Source organism: Colossoma macropomum, unplaced genomic scaffold, assembly GCF_904425465.1.
Source record: "Colossoma macropomum unplaced genomic scaffold, Colossoma_macropomum, whole genome shotgun sequence".
Classification (NCBI taxonomy): domain Eukaryota; kingdom Metazoa; phylum Chordata; class Actinopteri; order Characiformes; family Serrasalmidae; genus Colossoma; species Colossoma macropomum.
The window spans coordinates 34410772-34431695 of record NW_023494801.1 but is presented as its reverse complement, the minus strand read 5'-3'; the positions used below and the strand labels follow the sequence as shown (position 1 = coordinate 34431695).

Below are 20924 nucleotides of genomic sequence, written 5' to 3'. Positions count from 1 at the left end.
TTTAGCAAACACCTGGATTATCATAGCAATGGCCTGCCAACACCTTAGAAACCACCTGGGATACCATCTCATAAGCCTAGCAACACCTTAGCAACAACCTGAGATCACATAGCAACTACCTTAGCAACGACATAGAATTTCACAGCCAAATTAAAGTTAGTTCACAAACTTTTATCCTCTGGTTGATTCTGTGTTGCATGAAATGTTCATGAAAAACAAATTTTGTGTCTATGAGGTGATAAACGATGTATTAAATAGCCTGAAGCTGGGTTTGCTCAGTTATAGAAAACCCGCCATACGTCTCAGAACCCCTTTCCCAGCATGCCTCATTTTCAGTCAGGTGCTGGTGAAGATTCAGGGAAATGAGTCACGTGGACGGATCTGACAAACGGCTGTGCAGTTCATTAAAGAGCAAAACAACACAAAACAACCGCAATCACACAGACAGTACAGAGTCCTTAATGGACCACAGACTGTCATACAGGCCATAGACTGGTCACCACAGGACACAAGTCTGAATTGAATTGATTTCAGAACCATGGCCAACTGTGTTTTACACACAGAGGAATTAGACACCCCCATTTAACCCATCAGTGCAGTGAAACACCCAGATACACACTAGAGAACACACACACTAGAGGGCAGCGAGCACATCTGCCCAGAGCAGTGAGCAGCCCTATCCACAGCACCCGGGGAGCAGTTGGGGGTTAGGTGCCTTGCTCAAGGGCACTTCAGTCATGTACTGAACCAGCGACCTTCCGGTCACAAGGCTGGTTCCCTAACCTCCAGCCCACGACTGCCCCGTGGACTCAACACTGACTTTGTAAAAACAATCAAGAGAATGTTCATGATATTATGGACACTAACATGTTTATGGAGCCAAAACTGGACGGTTGTTGGGGGTAACTGAGGTTAAAGCATAGTTTTACTGATTTGTAAACATTTCTGCATAATTCAGCGGGTGATGTAAACAAAGTTATTCAGAGTGGACTTTGGCTTGAAGCCTGACCACACTGAATGCAGGGATGTATTGAATTTAGCTGCACTTCATTTCCATATGAATAAAATATACAAATATACTCAACACAGCTGGGTGACAAAAATTTCAATGTAATATACGCTGTATGTCCAAAAGTATCCAGACGCAGTATAATATGCCCTACTTATGACCAAATTCAGCGACTTTAAAGAGAAATTCCACTGATTTTTAAAAAAGTTCTCCACAATTCAGTGTGTGAGATGTAAACAGAGGGATTCAGAGTGGTTTGGTGTGAAATGGTTCAGATGTCTTTACAGTGGTGGTGATGAAAAAAAAATAAAGCATTACCCCAAAATTTAACAATGAAACAAGAGTGTAACTACAACACTTGTGCTTCTTGTGTAGAGTTTAAATACAGAGCATGATGTTGATATGATTAGACATCATTAATCCCTGGGGGCACTGAGGGGTCCTGACTGCAGGACTCTTACTTAAACACAGGGAACCGAGTGAATGGAGTGAGTTATTACTGATCTCTCTGCGTGCAGCTCATACAACACTACAGTGATACAGTACAGAGTCACACTCTCTCAGTGAAAACTCCTAAAAGTTCCTAAGAGTGCTTAAATCACACCACCTTCAAAACACTTTCCCCTGCTCCGAGTGGGGGGTGGGGTGGGGGAGAGAGAGAGAGAGAGAGAGAGAGAGAGAGAGAGAGAGAGGCTGAATCTGAAAGTGAGAGCAGGGTGTGGGTGTGGCTTTGACTGTGTCTGTGGTGTAGTGGCCTCTGGCACATGTGAGAGAGAGAGAGAGAGAGAGAGAGAGAGAGAGAGAGAGAGAGAAAACAAACAGAAGGAGAGAGAGAGTTAAATGAGAGAAATAAAAAGAGAAAGAGAGATAAGAAAAATAGAAGAAGAGAAAGCAAACAGAGGAGAGAAAAGAGGGAAATAAAGAGAGAGAGAGAGAAAGAGAGAGGGGAAGAAAGCAAACAGGAGGGAGAGTAAAAGAAGAAAAGGAAAAGGAGAAAGAGAGAGAAAATAGAAGAGAAGAGGAGAGAGAGAGAGAGAGAGAGAGAGAGAGAGAGAGGTGGTCCAAAAGGGGCAAAACTTGCACCCACCTTCAGAAGGAGGAGAGAGAGAGACAGTCTTAAACAGGACAGCAGCACCAACCTGAGCTCAGAGAGAGAGAGAGAGAGAGAGGGAGAGAGAGAGAGAGAGAGAGAGAGAGAGAGAGAGAATCTCAGCTGTGGAACTGAACTGAAACTAATCAACCCACAGCGACTGATTCAGACTCAGAGCTGCTGCTCAGTGGGTTCAGTGGAGAAAACGTGAGTACATTAAAGAGGAAAGTGTGTAAAGTGGAGAAGAGCGGGCAGGAGGAGAAGAGAAGGACTCTGGATGGATGACCTCTGCACCCTCAGCGGCCTGGACCCTCTCTGGGTGAGTTACAGAGATGCACAGAAAGATTTTTCATGTTTTTGCAGTTGATATAATCGCTTTAGTACAACTCATATTAAAATATTGAATATTGAAATCACACCAGTAATGTAACCCCTCAAACTCGAAGCACAATAGTTTCATAGTAGATCATGAATAATTCATATTCAATGCTGGATAAATGTATAGATGCTGAACAAAGCAAAGCAGATACTGAATAATTCATGCTATTTAATGGATAATCTTAATATTAATATTATATCCGCATAATAATATAATAAGCCTGCAGGTTAAAGTTGTGTGAAAAAGATTGAGAAATGTTATTAATTTAAAGATCGATAATTGGTTAGGTAATATGTGTGTGTGTGTGTGTGTGTTTGATTCCGGGAAGAGATCGTTGTGTTTTTAACATTTTTTTAACTGCCTGCTTCTGTGAGTCATAGATTTCTCATCCAGTGATTCACTGACCAGCATTCACTGCAGTGTCTGTGAGTCTGTTGATCCTGATACCCCTGCTATTTATTTTATCAGCCCATATTTCTAATGGAGTGGAGATGGATGCTTGTGCAGCCTCAGACAAACCCACTGCACCTCTCTGACCCCCACAGACTACTTATTTGCAGGTTTTCAGCTGTCGGTGTGAAAACAGCCTCATGTGTTTGTAGACGTTTACTCACAGATCGATAGTGCAGCAGCGATCACAGCGTAGGAGATTCGAAAGAAAAACAAACCCTGCATCTCAGTTTGGGAACGTCACGCTATACAATATACACTATATACTCACTCTATACAATATACACTATATACTCACACTATACAGTATACACTATATACTCACGCTATACAATATACACTATATACTCACTCTATACAATATACACTATACACTCACACTATACAGTATACACTATATACTCACGCTATACAATATACACTATACACTCACTCTATACAATATACACTATACACTCACACTATACAGTATACACTATATACTCACTCTATACAATATACACCATACACTCACACTATACAATATACACTATACACTCACACTATACAATATACACTATACTCTCACACTATACAATATACACTATACACTCACACTATACAATATACACTATATACTCACTCTATACAATATACACTATACACTCACATTATACAATATACACTATACACTCACACTATACAATATATACTATATACTCACACTATACAATATACACTCACACTATACAATATACACTATACACTCACATTATACAATATATACTATATACTCACACTATACAATATACACTATACACTCACACTATACAATATACACTATACACTCACACTATACAATATACACTGTACACTCACACTATACAATATACACTATACACTCACACTATACAATATACACTATATACTCACTCTATACAATATACACTATACTCTCACTACAATATACACTATACACTCACACTGTACAATATACACTATACACTCACACTATACAATATACACTATACACTCACACTACAATATACACTATACACTCACACTGTACAATATACACTATATACTCACTCTATACAATATACACTATACTTTTAAACTATACAATATACCCTATACTCTCACACTACACAATATATACTGTAATCTAACCTCCACTATACAGTGTATAATATACACTATACACTCACACTATACAATATTCACTATACATTCACACTAAACAATATACACTATAATACACCACACAATATACACTGTACACTCACACTCTACAATATCCATTATACACTCACATTATTCAGTATAGACTGTACTCTCACACTATACAACATACGCTATGATCTTACCTTATACAGTATACACTACACATTTACACTACACAATATATCTATATATCTCACTAAACCAGGCACTATACGCTATACTCTTACACTATACACTATTCAATATGCTCTTTTACTATACTATCACACTGTAGACCTACTGGGTATTTAGTGGTCAGTGAATGTAAATATAAGGCAGCTAGTAAACCTGGTAAAACTGACAACTCAGGCCTTCTCACTCACTTTAGTGTGTCTATTGTGTTTTGTTTTACTTTGCTACTAAACTTTGACTTAGCTTTTAAACTCAGCACTGGCATTAGCTCACCTACTGATTTAACCCACAGTGACGAAATGATTCATTCATTTTTTAGCTTTATTTTCCAATTTAAACAAAACACGGTTATAAATGTGCTCCTCTGCCTGCTCCAGTTGTGCTGCTGAATTTGTCGTTCGGTCCTGTTTGTATAGATGACTGTCAAAGTAATATTACAGAAATTCTCAGACTAAATAATGATTCTCAGAATGTCAGCAGCATCTAAAAGACAATCAAGTGGTCTTTTCTGGTTCCATGGGCTTATTTTCATACCAAGGCTTGTTTTTCGGTAACTACATGGACTGCAGTGCAAACTGGTTATTCAGGTTATAGAAGTGTGTGGTAAAAGTTTGAACCTGTTTAAGGAGCATGAACTCTTTTCATTACACTGGCATTAAGACACTACGACCCACTGCAGTTCCCACTGCGAACAGCGCTTCCATGCATCATGTGCATAAGTTTGGGTGTAACTCATCAAATTCCCTGATTTCTTGATTTTCTAAGTGTAAATAAGTGAACACATCGTCTACAAAGACACACTTCTGCACATTTAATACACGATTACTGTTTATTTACTGAATTTAACACATTGAGGAAATAAATAAAACCTAAAATGTGAACAGAATAAAAAGAAGAAACATGAAATGTGGCCTGTGCAAAAGTACGGAAGTCCGGAGAGGCCATGAGCTGTTGTTATGATTTTTTGCATTGTTATCTTGAGATAACAAGTTAATTATCTTGTGATCTCAAGATAACAACTTTGATATCATTATGCTAAGAAAACAACTGTTATCTAAAAAAAACAAGAAAATTAACTTTTTATTTCAAGTTTTTGTTATCTCAAGATCACAAGATAATTAAGTCTTTATTTCAAAATAACAAATTTCTTATCTGGAGATCACAAGATAATTAAGTCATTATTTCAAAATGACAACTTTGTTATCTGGAGATCACAAGATAATTAAGTCATTATTTCAAAATAACAAATTTCTTATCTGGAGATCACAAGATAATTAAGTCATTATTTCAAAATGACAACTTTGTTATCTGGAGATCACAAGATAATTAAGTCATTATTTCAAAATAACAAATTTGTTATCTGGAGATCACAAGATAAGGCACTCTTTATTTCAAAATAACAACTTTGTTATCTTAAGATAACAATATAATTAAGTCATTATCCTAAGACAACAACTTTGTTATTCTGAGATCATAAGAAAAAGAACTCATTATCTCAAGACAACAACTTAGTTATCTTGAGATTACAAGTTAATGAACTCATTGTCTCAAGACAACAACTTTGTTGAGATAACAATATAATTACTTATACTAACAGCTTTGATATCTTGAGATAACAGGACAATTAAGTCAATATTTCAAGATAACAAATTTGTTAACTTGTTCTCTCAAGATAACAGTCCAGCAAATTATGACTACCTGCCTCTTCAGCCTGCCATACAAATCCATATTTTCATATTTTATTCGTTTTTTTTTTTTATATGTTAAACTCAGCAAATAAATAGAAGTTGGCTCGGTTGAATGTGTCGAGGATCCCTGCAGAGAATGTGACTCGTTTTCACTCCAAATCATGTAATCTGACCGAGGGTCCTCAAACTTTGGCACATGGCTGTACGTACTTGAACAGAGACACAGGGCAGGCCTCAGAAATCTCACTGCACTTCAGCCATGCGTCCATCAATGATTCCTTCAATGTGACGCCATCGTCAAAAATCAGGTTAAAAAATGAGAGATTAACAGCTACTGCTTCTCTTTTGATGTGTGCACTGGTCATCAAAAGTTTGGGGACACCCAGCCGGCTCTTCGGTGATGTTGGTCCTAAATGAGCACCTATTTTCTTTTGTCTGGTCGCAATAAATTTACATACTGAATAGAAAAGCTGTTTTAATTGTCATTTATCTTTGTCAAAAAAACGCAAAACAGCTGCTAAAAGGCCGACATTGGGAATGCAGCCAAAGGCTATGCGCATTTTTCCCTTGTTGTGCTGTCGGCACTCGTCAGCACTCAAACCTTTGAAGTGTGTAAACTACCTTTGGGCCAATATGTGCTTTTAACAACCCAAGCCAAGAAGATACTTTAACCCCTTAAAATGGCAGGATTATGACTTACTAAGGCTTATTATTCAGTAACTAAATGGACTGCAGTGCAAACTAGCTGAGTTGTTTGTAGGTTATGTAAGTGTGTAAGTGAAACTTTGGGTCTTATTTAAGGGGTTAATGAACATGAAGGATTAGCAACTGATCATTATGACCAACTAAACCTTTACAGTCACCTTGGCTTACTTAATATAGGAACCGTGTCATTTTCGAAGCAAGGTGGTGGACAGTGGTGGATTACACCACTGGAGTCTTCACCGCAGCAGAACATTTCACCATGTGGGTGAAAGGTGGAGGCTGTAGTGTTACGAGTGGTACGGCCTGTCCAGCGTGATGTCATCGATCGAGCCCTCTGGCTTGCGTTGTTTTTTGTTTATTTCTGAGAAGTGTAGGGGACACCAGGTTTCTGCAGGTCAGAGAAACATCATGCAGCAAAATCAGCAGAGCGGTGAAGGCTGCGCTCTGTGGGACTCCAAAGCTTTTAGAGCCAAAGTAGGTTCCAGGAATTTCTAATCTCAGTTCAAAAATAGCAACACACTGCAAACTGGACTCCTGCACTCACAGAAGAGCACAATCACTGTCCTGATTCGCCTTATACGACATATTGCAGTACAAAAGGGTGAGGGAGATTTTAGAGGTGGACGTCTGGTTCCTATCACCACCACTGTGAAGAGTTCTGACTCGGTAAGTTTCTCTAGAACGGAGCGTTTCACACCAAACCACTCTGAACGACTCTGTTTACGTATTAACCATTTAATTATTGCAACACTTTGCTGAAAGCAGACCATTACGACCATTGGCTATTAGCCCTTTAACTATTGGACACCACCAGGAACCAGCAGAAGCTTTTAATGGTTTCTGTGATTTTAAGCCATCTCAAAAAACTTGGTCATGTGTATGAGGGGGATGAGCGATATGGAAAAAACATCACAATACTTCGAGATGGTTTCTCAACATATGATATTTCGATTTCTGGGGTTTGAAACCATCACTTTAATGATTTTTATTCAATATTTCACACACCGCTCTGCACTAACTCAGTTAAACAGGACTAATTATGTTCCCTTTGCAATGAAACTTACAGTTAAAATTCCAGTGGTGGACGAAGTACACAAACCATGTACTTGAGTTAAAGTAGAGACACCCAAGGTAAAATATTACTCCAGTAAAAGTAGAAGTTCCTCCATTTAGACCTCCACTTGAGTAAAAGTACTAAAGTATTTGCCTTCAAATGTACTTAAGTTTCGAAAGTGAAAGTACTGAAAGATGAATTATGACTCTGATGTCCTATTATCATTTTTGTAACAAGACTCGCTTCATTGACTCACTTTAGGTGAAAATACTCCAGTGTCTCTCTTGGTAAACCAGTCTTTTAATAGAAGGTCATTAATTAGTGACGCTGATGTCTATTAAAATGATCATCAGCACAAAACACTGAAGGCAAACAGTTTCCATCAGGTAGAACTGAGTGGCTCTGAAATCACTTTTTACAAACACGCAAAGTTTCAGTTAAAGATTTATTTGAACTTAGTTTCAAGTTTAAGTTTAATAAAAACTTTAAACTCAGATTCACAAATGAGTTTCCTTTACTAAACTGCATCTGTAGGTCTCTGTTCATAAACATAAACTAGCCAAAACTAATTTACTATAAAATGAAATGTGTTTGTATAAATTCAGAATAAAGACACGTCAGTCTCAACTGCATATGAGTACATATTTCTATATTGTGGTCTATTTACACAAAGTTAGGTTAGTTTATCATTTATGTTGAATAGACTCTCCCAAAATTTTACGCTGCTGCGCTGATGTTGAACCGTGTGCTGCACTGGGTCAGTATGACCAACAGGTCAAAACAAACTCAAAACAAAGTGACCGCTGTGCCCTGATTGGTGTTTTTGCTTCGCGATTCTTTCGTTTTGACGTTACGTTTTTATACACACATAAACCAAAAGGAACGACAGATTTCTCATAATGTGGTGGAGTAAAAAGTGAGATATCTGACTTTGAAATGTAGTGGAGTGAAAGAAAAAAGTCACCAAAATGGAAAAACTTCAGTAAAGTACAGATACACAAAAACTACTTAAGTACAGAAACTAATTACGTTTACTTCGTTACTGTCCACCACTGTAAAATAGACAACAGCACGAACATTCAGACCAATTTGGCTGCTACTATTTTCAGTTATGCTAATGCACATTTATAGAAAACAGTACAGACACTTTCATAATCAAGTTAAATAGAGATTACTTTACAACTCCATGCAGTTTGAGGCAGTTAGCATCAGGCTAATTATGGATATAATCTCAGCACATTGTGCATTAGCATGAGGCTAGCAGCATACCTAAACCATTACACTTGTCTCAAGACTATTAGAGATTAGTTTACAACGGCGCATCATTTGAGGCAAGAGTGATTTAGGCATGCAGTTAGCATTATGCTAATGCTAATTAATGAGATACAAACTTATAGCATTGTGCATTAGCATGAGGCTAGCTGCACGCCTAAAACATTTCACTTGCCTCAAACCTCTGACACTGTGTTACTGTTATCTATAAACCTGAACAAAATACAGAAAGTTCAGACTTCAGGATAACCTGTCACTGTTTTTAGCTATGCTAATGTACTTTAGCTCATGTTTATAGATCACAGTGAGTCATATAGAGTTAGAAACCACATAATCAAGTCTATTAGAGACACTGAACAGCTGTATAGAGTTTGAGGCAAGAGTCATTTAGGCATGCAGTTAGCATCATGCTAATTATGCTAACTAATATGATATAAACTCATAGTATTGTGCATTAGCATGATGCTAGCTGCATACCGAAAACAATACACTGTTTTCTATAACCACAAACAAATGACAGCAAAGTTCACGCTTCAGTATGACTGTTGTTACTGGTTGTAGCTATGCTAATGTACTTTAGCTCATGTTTATAGATCACAGTGAGTCATACAGAGTCAGAAACCACATAATCCAGTCTATTAGAGATACCAAACAGCTCCACATCTTTTGAGGCGCGTGTGATTCAGGCATGCAGTTAGCACCATGCTAATTATGCTAATTAATGGGCTTCCATTACTTGTTAGCTACATTAGCCTCTTAGCTCCAGGGCTAAAACTAAAGAAGCAAACCTAAGACACCGAACACGTCTCGGCTGAGTTACTACATTTGGGATGAGGAGGAAAACTGGGTGAATTAGATTTTTCTCAGAACCGCTCGTTTTAGTGCAGGTTGGTTTTGGAGCGCTGATGATGGTTGTCCTCGTTCACCTTAGACCACAGCACTAAGCAAACAGACCTACAGAGCGCGTTTGTGTGCCAGAAGCTTGTGGTCTCCTCTTTCTCTCTCTGCTATGCTTTATATGAAGTCAATCATGTGACTAATATCACTGAGCAGCACTGAAGCCCAGCCAGCAAAGCTCCTTCAAACCTGCATGCAGTATTTCTCAGAATTCTGCAGCTGCTCAAAGCACCTAAAGACGAACAGGCTCTCGTCTATATGGAGATGCAGTACAGATGAGCTAATACAACGACGTGGATTTGGACAGTAGGTAAGCGAAATGTCAAGGTGAAGTTAAAAAATAAGAGCTTTAAAACTGATTAAAAGCTACAGAGAAAACGGGCCTCCTAACAACCACCTGGAAGACCTGGTAGCCACCAAACCTGCCCCCATCAGATAAACAGCACTTAAAGCTTTCATCTCTGAGAGAGAGGAGAAAATCAAGCTGCTTCAGATCTGAAAACATCCACAGGTGCTTCTGTCCATCCTTCCACTGTGAGAAGACGACTCAGCGCTGTGGGTCTGAAAGGATGTGTAGCTGATCAAGAAGAACCTCACTGAGAAAAGGAGACGGACACATCAAACAAAGAAGCTGAACGATGGACTGACCACGCCAGAGTCCAGACCTCAACACCACTGTAGTCGATCAGACAAGACGTGTCTAAAGTTTGCTTCTTTATAGTTTGTCACTGGAGCCACAAAGCTACCCTGCTAAAAAACCACCAGCAAAACCAGCATATTTTGTGTTTTGGATGCTGGTATGCTGGTCAACCAGCATGATCATGTTGGGTGACTAGCTAAACCAGCACCAGACAACCATAAACCAGTTTAGGCCAGCTTAGACCAGCATGCTGGTCTGTGCTGCTTTTTTTCAGCAAGGGAATGAAGCTAACATAGCAGAATCAAATACCCTATTAGTTAGCACAATTAGCATGATGCTAACTGCATGCCTAAATGACTCTTGCCTCAAACTCTATACAGCTGTTCAGTGTCTGTAACAGACTTGATTATGTGGTTTCTAACTTTGTATGACTCACTGTGATCTATAAACATGAGCTAAAGTACATTAGCATAGCTAAAAACAGTGACAGGTTATCTTGAAGCCTGAACTTGCTGTATTTTGTTATTGTTTATAGATAACAGTAACACAGTGTCAGAGGTTTGAGGCAAGTTTAATGTTATAGGTTTGTAGCTAGCCTCATGCTAATGTACAATGCTAAAGTTTGTATCTTATTAATTAGCAGTCCGCTTCATGCTCTTATGCCCATATTAGGAACTCCGGGTCTTAGCTCCATTTCTCTATGGCCAGAATGAATAGGGTTTTCGAAAAGTCGCCTCTAGCGCCCCCTGTGTTAAATAAACATGTTCAGAACCCGATACGTTCTGTCCTGTGAACATTCCTCTCTCGAATAACACTGGATCCTCCGAATCACGAGGTCGTTAAAGAGTTGAAATATGAATATTGCTACATGTGAGCTAAAGCTACTGTGCACTGAATTCACATCATTAGACTGGAAGCCTCCTTAATCCAGTTATCACCCCCTGATAAACTGATTTTGGGTCTCAGAATATCCTAATTATTATTTTAATGCTGGTAACATTTCTCTGAGGACAATCGGCAACTTTTTGTTTGACTTTTCTCGTTCCACCTTAAGTGGTGCAGCAGTCACGTTCTGAACTGCTGCGCCATTTAAGGTAGAACAAGGAAATTGGAACAAGCAGCCGGAGAAAAAGAAGCTGAGTTCAGCTTCATGGAGGGTTGAAAGGCCTGATATGAGGAGGTTTCTCTATTTCCGCTTAACAGCTGAGTAACATTAACTTATTTCTGCTGTTTCACAGAACCGACAGGTCAGTATTTTGTCTCGTTTGCTAATGTTAGTGATAGCCAGTCACAGCTGCTGCACCATTTAAGGTGGAACAGGAACATTCAAACAAGAAGCTGCGAAAAAGTAGCTAAATTCAGCCTCGTAGTTTTAATGCTGGTAGTATTTTTGATAAGGAATTTTAGTCTATCAAAATATCCCACCTAGAGGTTTTATTTACGGGTAATACCTGTAATTATGCGATACAGTAGAACATTTCGATAAGGTAGCACAGCTTGTCAGAGCAGCGCCACAGCCCACCTTAGTTTCGTGTAGCTTAGTGACCACATTGATGCGCAGTAGCTTTAGCTTGCATGTAGCAATATTAGTATTATAGCTCTTTAACGACCTCGTAATTCAGAGGATCCAGTGGTATTCGGGAGAAAAATGTTCACAGGACAAAACATATCAGGCTCTGAACATTTTTATTTAACACAGGGGGCGCTAGAGGCGACTTTTCAAAAACCCTATTCATTCTCGGCCTAGAGTAATGAAGCTCAGACCCGGAGTTCCTAATATGGGCATAACAAGGACTACAGAATGATGCCCAACTACAGTGGTCTATAATTAGCATGGTGCTAACGGCATGCCTACATCACACTTGCCTCAAACTGTGTGGAGTTCTCTAATCTCTAATAGTCTTGAGGCAGGTGTAATGTTTTAGGTATGCAGCTAGCCTCATACTAATACACAATGCTATAAGTTTGTATCTTATTAATTAGCATAATTAGCATGGTGCTAACTGCATGCCTAAATGACTCTTGCCTTAAACTCTATAGAGGTGTTCAGTGTCTCTAATAGACTTGATTATGAGGCTTCTGACACTGTATGGCTCACTGTGATCTATAAACATGGGCTAATATACATTAGCATAGCTAAAAACAGTGGCAGCAGCTTGAAGTCTGAATGCTGCCTGTAGTTCAGTCCATGTTATAGATAACAGGGAGTCACACAGTGTCAGAAACTGCATAATCAAATCTTTAGAGATTAACAAACAACTCTGCACGGTTTGAGGCAAGAGAGACGGTCGGCTACAGGCTTTGTTTGTTAGCTGCTTTAACCTCGACACAGATACTTCACCTGAGAGGGCCTTGTTTGACGGTTACTGGCTCTTTATCACGCAGAAGGCACGGTTCTGGGTCACAGACCGCCTGGCCAGCGTGTGTGACCTAATCTTGGATTACTCAACAGCTCTAAAAGCTAGTTCAGCAACTTTTAGCTGCCGTTGGTTCCAGTAAATAACTCCATGCCACTTCACGATTTGTTTAGCTTTCATTATTGCATAACCTGCGATGCCTAAAATCACTAAAGCGAGTGTGAGATTCAGGCTTGGAGCTTTTTTTTAAATTTCGGTTACATTTCAGAAGAAAACATTCTTCTGTGTTTTGGCGATTTTTATCATTCATGTTGTACCGTTCACTGAGCATATTCAGTGTCTTCAGTCTCATCATGATTCAGCTGAAAGGCAGACTTGGTTAGTGTGGTTTGTGTTTCATGACTTTGTACTGTCCCCAGATTTGAGGCCACAAGGTCACAAAGACAAACACACTGGCTTTTTCTGTTTGTAGGTCCTGTAAATACTGAACGTCATGAAACCTCTTAAAGGCTTTAAGGTCTCTTAGAGGCCTATTATTCAATTATTTGTCAGTTTTAAGACTTTTGGTTTGTTCTATGCTATGAATTATTCAGTATTTACTTTTATCATTCAATCTCTACAATGAATTATTCAGTATTTACTTTTATCATTCAATATCTACAATGAATTATTCAGTATCTACAATGAATTATTCATATCTATTATGAATTATTTAGTATCTACTATGAATTATTCAGTATTTACTTTTATTATTCAATATCTACAATGAATTATTCATTATTTCCTTTTATTATTTAGTACCTACAATGAATTATTTAGTATCTACAATGAATTATTCAGTATCTGCTATGAATTATTCAGTATCTGCAATGAATTATTCAGTATCTACTATGAATTATTCAGTATCTGCCATGAATTATTCAGTGTCTACTATGAATTATTCAGTATCTGCAATGAATTAATCAGTATCTGCAATGAATTATTCAGTGTCTACTATGAATTATTCATATCTATTATGAATTATTTAGTATCTACTATGAATTATTCAGTATTTACTTTTATTATTCAATATCTACAATGAATTATTCATTATTTCCTTTTATTATTTAGTACCTACAATGAATTATTTAGTATCTACAATGAATTATTCAGTATCTGCTATGAATTATTCAGTATCTACTATGAATTATTCAGTATCTGCCATGAATTATTCAGTGTCTACTATGAATTATTCAGTATCTGCAATGAATTATTCAGTATCTGCAATGAATTATTCAGTATACTGTGAATTAAGTAATTACTATGAATTATTCAGCATCTACTATGAATTATTGAGTATCTACTATGAATTTATCAGTATCTACTATGAATTATTAAGTATCTGCCATGTATTATTCAGTGTCTACTATGAATTATTCAGTATCTACTATGAATTATTAAGTATCTGCCATGTATTATTCAGAAACTACTATGAATTATTCAGTATCTACTATGAATTATTCAGCATCTACTATGAATTATTCAGTATCTGCCATGAATTATTCAGTGTCTACTATGAATTTTCTAGTATCTGCAATGAATTATGTACAATCAGCTTATTATCGAGCTTTTCACAACCTAAATCATGAAAAAGAGAAAACAACTACATGTAGATTTTAGTCCAGGATGAGGACCTGCAGCTACTTTAATACATTTGGACTCAAAAACATGGACTAAAACATATGGCCAAAAAAGTGACGTATACTCTGCTTATCAAACATGTAAGGACACCTAATTTTTAAAAATGTTTTAAATACAAATGAGCATATTTTTGCAATAACTTATCACATAAAATTAAATAGAAAAGTGCTTAGATTTTGTCATTTTTCTTTACAAGACTGAAGGAACACATTGCATCCCCTAGTTATGATGTCAGCACTTAAACCTTTCAGGTGTTTAAACCACTTTTGGGCCAAAAGAGCTTCAATATGAGCTTTTAATAACAGTTTAGTGAAGAAAACTACCAGATCTTTATTTAAAACCTGCTCTTCATACCAGGAAAGACACTTTGATGAAGATGGATAAGCTGCTTTATGATTATAAACCTTTAGCGTATTATTTTAGTATATTTAAAAGCAACAGTGAGAAATTCCAGATTGCGAAAGAAGGCGAGACAAAGCTACTCATTCCACAGGCAGGGCGTGTTTCCAAGTTGTGGGAATAGAAAGTGAAAGAGAGGAATCTTACAGTAAACAATATCAGACTGTGGTGCTGTGGTTGATGTTATGCCAGCAGCTGCCAGGTGGCATTACACAAACGGCTGGGCTTTCCATCCAGCTGTATGGTTTTATTCATAAAGAAGAAGTGGCCCTGAGTCACCCGCTGTGAAGTGGGTGGGCGTTTGAGGTGGGCACACTGATGTGGAGAAAAGCCCGGCTTTACCATAGGAGCTATACTTCACACCTGAGTGACTGTTATATCATGTTTTACTGCTACAAACTGCTGCTCAGAGAATGTATACTTTACTGAAAAAGGCTGAAAATAGCACAAACACGTATGAACAGCTATTAAAGCGAAGAGTCGAAGCGTCTTCCCACCAAACGGCAAGAGTCGTCATTTCAGAGACGCTAATGACCGATTACACAGTTATAACTGGTGTAACATGTGAAGTGACCCACTTTTACAGCACATAATATGGGTTTTTGCTGTATGTGCCTTTATGTTATACTGCAGTATCAGTTAAAAGTTTAGACACACCTAGACGGTGAAGAAATATCAGTCTTTTTATAAGCCAAAGCACACTGACCAACACCAACACCAACTACCACAACAGAAACAAACAGAAATGTTTGATTGTTGTGTTGAACCTGTGTTTTTTGGGAGAATCTATCATTTTCTCCCTCCATTCATTTTGGTTTATTCGGGACATTTTTTCACTGCACAAAGTCCTGGAATCTTTGGCACCACAAAAATGTAACTTTGCTTTTTCCATTGGTCATCAGTCCAGTACTGAAGGGTCCAGTTTTATGGTTTTTGGTCCCTGCTCCAGATTGGTACCGACAGGACCCAAAGCCACAGTCACACTAAGCATTTGCAGTTTGGGCAAACCAAGGCCAAGGTACAGAAGATAGGCCCTTTCCACATTTCCGTATTTTTTCTACTGGAAATAGTCGTGGCAGTCACTGGATCTGCTAAAGCAACAACAATACGAGCAATGATGAGTGGTTTGTCAGCGTTTCAGCGCCGCTGACCAGCGTTACACTGAATGCAGTTTGTGCTTTAAAGTTGCTGCTGCAGCCGCTTTCAGTGGAATAGTTTTTATTTCACTCAAAAGCTGTCAGTATCTGAGAGAGCGAGTGATCAGCAGGGAGCAGGTGTTTGTTCCCTCAAGCTGGTGTTTGTGTAAAGCATCTACAGCGGCACTGTGTACCCTGACAACCCAGCACACCCCCTGTTGGCGTATGTGTGTTTAGCTTTTAGCTAACTAGTTTATTCTTAGCCAACTGTTTCAACATCTCCGGCTAACATGGCTATTCTGGTGTTTTGGTTATGGTTATTTTCACCATCCATAGATTTATCACTCTGATGCTGGCTGATGTTACTGTGCTCTGACAGCTGTGAAGGAGTTTTTCCATTAAGCATTTATGCCCTTTATTTAGTTTAGACTCCCACATTGTTGTGTGTTTGGTTCTCCAACAGTTCTGGACTCATCCTCTTGGCAACTATGACAAAGACAAAGTGAGACACCTTTCTGTGGTGAGCTGAAGTCATACGAACGCCTGCCAATAAAAAGCCCTCTATGTTGCTAGTTAACTTGCTATCCATAAACAGTAACAACACAAAAGTGAAATGATAATATCACGTAGTTATACCTGTGGGAGTACAGTGCTACTGAGTCTTACCCAAAAATGAAGATTACTAATTGGCGGCAGTGAGAAAACTGGTGTGCAGTTGTTGTTAGCCAAGAAGTTAACAATTCTGCTGAAAAAACAGTCCAAGTGGTCTAAGCTCATTTATGCTGGTTTACATTAGCTAGCACTGGTCTGATTCTGGTTTAGCTGGTTCCCCGAGCATGGTCATTCTGGTTGACCAGCATACCAACATCCAAAACACATCATATGCTGGTTTTTCAAGCAGGGATACAGTTAGCAAGCTGCTAACTCACCTACCATTGACAGTAAAAGCATAAAAGTAAACAGTTATATCAGATAACTATACTCACCACAGCACAGGGCTACAGCAAAACACTAGCATGTTTGACAGAAGCAGGGTGTCTTGTGTGCAGCTGCAGTTAGCTAAGAAGCTAATTGCAGTTAGCAAGCTGGCTAACTCACAGACCTTGAATATTAATGATGCAAAAGTGAAATAATTATAATCAGGTACTATTTTATCGAGTACAGTGCTGCACTCTGAGTTGTACTAAAAAAGTATAAGGGTCACTTGGGTGTAGCTGCAGTTAGCCAAGGAGCTAACATAGCAGTTAGCAAGAAGGCTAACTTGAATATCATAAACAGTAAAATACAAATGTGAACCTAATTATATCAGATCACTATTTTCTCACCACAGCACAGTGTTGCACACTAATCTGTATCAAAAATATATTGATTAGTGAGGTGGTTTATGAGCAACTTGCGTGCAGCTGCAGTTAGATTAGCCATAGAGCTAACACTGCAAACTCGCCTAAAACGAACAGTAAAAAAACTAAAGATAATAATACAGTTTCCCAATTACCTGTGTGTGATAACCTTTTCGTGTGTTTATTTAAGGCTGGGGGGGAGGAGGGGGTAAGAGGTCCCTGCTGAAAACACCAGCGCATGCATTCCACGCATTTATTAATCTAGATTAATAAATTACAGAATGATGTCGTAGAGATGCTGGTGACTGATTACACAATTACAACAGAGGCAACTGATGTAACGCATTAAGTGACCCATTTATATCTCACATATTATGAGTTTTTGCTGAATCCTAGTTTATACCGTACTACAAGTGCCAGTTTGGGTACACGGACACAGCAAATACCTCTTTACTCATAATACAGAATAAAAAGGTAAATTTATGAAATGTTCTGTATATCAAAAGGGGGAATATGTATGACCTATATGTACAAACAATATGTACTTTATTTAAACACAGATCTAGTCAACCAGTTTAATTTCTACCAACAGATTTAAATGCACACAGACTTTTATTTTGGAAAATAAACTAAGACAATTGTTACAAATAAGTAAGAGGGGAAAAAATTAAATGACTAGGCCTAATATAGAATGGTTTAGTTGCAAATGTTGTTGCTGACTCTGCGCTATATTAGTTACAGCTGTATTATCAGATTTATTGATGATATTACTGTTAAAATTATTTACTAAACCAGTTTACAAAGGATAGCAAAAGAGAGAAAAGACAGAAAAACAGGTAGATTGGACTGTGAGTGGAAATGGAGTGATGAAAAGTGGCATTTTGTCTGACACTCTGCTTAACCACCAGTGGGCCACCTGGAAAACACTGAGCTAAAGGCAGTGGGACGCCATCAGTGGGCCGACAGTGGGCCGCTGTCCTCTTGCTATCTAGGGCCTGCATCCTGAAAAAAAAACAATTTTTTGCATTTTTTAAATAAAAGATGTTGATGCAGTATGTAAACATTCTTAAAGTCTCCGTAAAATCCCATAGACCCAGTCTATGCAGTCAAACAGCCAAATTGATTGTTTTTTTTTTTTGATGTCACAAAAAACAACACATTTATAAATATCCACCTATTCAGCCTACAGCAGTTTAGCTCCGCCCATTTATGCTGAAGTTATAAGGGGTCTTTCAGCCTGAACTGCTTTTTGAATGAAGTACAGTAAAAGGGCAGCCAATCAGAACAGAGCCCATTTACATATCGCTGATGTCAGAACAAAACCTCATATCTCCAATTTTGTCATTTTTCAGTTTATGACATAATTTGAAAATACTTGTTGCTCTTTACATTGTGCGTAAATTTCATGATGAATGGACCAAAAGAAACGACCCAAAATTACTCGGAAAAAAGTCTGGTTCCATCGACTTACATTAAAAGTAAAGTATGTTTTTTCGTTTTCTTGTAAAGTTACCATTTAGGAGAAATGAGGTTTTGCTCCAACAGCAGCGAAATATCAGTCTTAAAGACACAGTAACAAAAACAGCCTGGTTAATAAAGGGATAAAGAGGGGTTAAAAATGGAAATATGAAAATTAATTATGCCAATTTTTGGTACATAAAACCACACAAATGTAATAAGTGGACCTCACGGGTAAAAAGTACAAGACAAGAAAACTTTATCATGTGTGTCCAGACCTTTGACCGTCACTGTGTCTCTGTGTTTTAGGACTGGAACCTGACCTGGTTCACTCCTAACCCGGACCTGACCCAGTGCTTCCAGCACACAGTGCTGGTGTGGTTCCCCTGCTTCTACCTCTGGCTTTGCGCTCCCTTCTACTTCCTCTACCTCAGATTCCACCACCATGGACGCATTTCCGTCTCCAGCCTCTGCTGCGCCAAGACGGTGAGTCTCCAAACACAACAACTGAACCACACACACAGTCTGAGGAACGTGAAAGTCAGGCTGAAATCAAAATTCGGCAAATAAACAGTAATTGTGCATTAAAATGTGCCGTAGTGTGTCTCTGTGGAGGATGTGTTCACTTATTTACACTCAGAATATCAACAAAAACATGTAGCTGCAGTTGTGTATGTCTTTTATAGTGTAGCCATCTTTATGGAAAGGTGGGAATAGTTTTTCACAGCAGGGGGTTTTACCCCTCATTTTTCACCCCTAATTGCTCACTAGCAGCTCAACACAAGAGCTGCAACGTTTCATACACAGATAGATGAATCAATATAAATGAACTTTTAAACTTCGATTATAAACGGACAGTTCCGGGCCTAAAATCTGATTGGCTGAGCTGCATTCAGAGCCGCTGTAAAATCCACGATATACGAACACCTATGACCGCCTCACAGTGAGTGAACTCTGTGTCACTGCGCCACGTCATGAAAATATCCTTGTGCTGTTAACGGATTAATCTTTGACTCTAATGATGCTCGCATGGAGCACTGAGTGTACTGATGACGTAGGAACCTGGTTCTGTTTAAACTGAGGGGCGACTTATGTTCTTATCTAGAACTGGGCTGGTCAGCTGGCTAACAGGGTAAAAGATAGCAAACATGCTAAACAGCTTCATCATTAATATCACAGGTTTGAATTAAAGCACTTACAGTGTGATTAACTGTAAAACAGCAGAATAAAAGTCTAAAAAATCTCACTTTAATGTTTTACACACTTCAAATGTCCGTGTTTCAGTCAGAAGTCGCGTCAAACCCAGACTGAATCCCAAACGGCTCTGTACTCCCTAAATAGTGTTCTAGCTATGAAGGTTTAGAAATTCCAGCCTCTACAGCCAAACAGTGCATCATGTATCGAGTGTGGATGTGTCTGAGTCCCAAATCACTGTTTCTTAGCTGTATTCTGCTCTGTTGGGCTGCAGAATCCAGTATTTAAACTCCTACGTAGTGCACTATGTAGGGAGCAGGGAGCTGTTTGAGACTCAGCCCCAGTGTGAGAAGAGGGGCCGCTGGATTGGTGCTAAATAAGCCTCGCGGTGGCGATTTAGTGACCAAAAAGTACTTATAAAGTGAAGGTTTCTGCATTAAACAGTGCTGTGATATCATAAGTTCATTATTATACTACAGAAAGTTTAAAAATTAATGACATGACTACAATATACAGCGATGTGCGACTGAACGCTCTCCTCATTCAGCGGTCCATGGTTGCTTGGCAACGATACCGTACTCTAAAGGAGCTACATTTCTTGGCGCATTACTTGTTTATGCCAATATTTATTAGTACTGACCTAAATTATTTTCCGAAAATGTGTATTTTATCATGACTGGCAACCTGTCCAGGGTGTATCCCGCCTTCTGCCCAATGACAGCTGGGATAGGCTCCAGCCCCGCCCTGCAACCCAGAAGGATAAGCGGTTTAGATGATGCCCTGTCAGGTGTATAAACTGCCC

General features: G+C 38.6%; 1 protein-coding gene across 1 annotated transcript in view; it reads left to right on the top strand.

Moving 5' to 3' along the window:
• The first annotated feature begins 1973 nt into the window (after positions 1-1973).
• The window catches only part of LOC118821855 (multidrug resistance-associated protein 1-like), a 73967-nt gene continuing 55016 nt past the window's right edge, over positions 1974-20924 (top strand). Inside the window, exons 1-2 of the mRNA XM_036590604.1 lie at positions 1974-2418; positions 19238-19414. Of these exons, the coding sequence (XP_036446497.1) occupies positions 2377-2418; positions 19238-19414 (219 nt within the window). The 5' untranslated portion in view covers positions 1974-2376. The remainder of the gene's footprint in view (positions 2419-19237; positions 19415-20924) is intronic.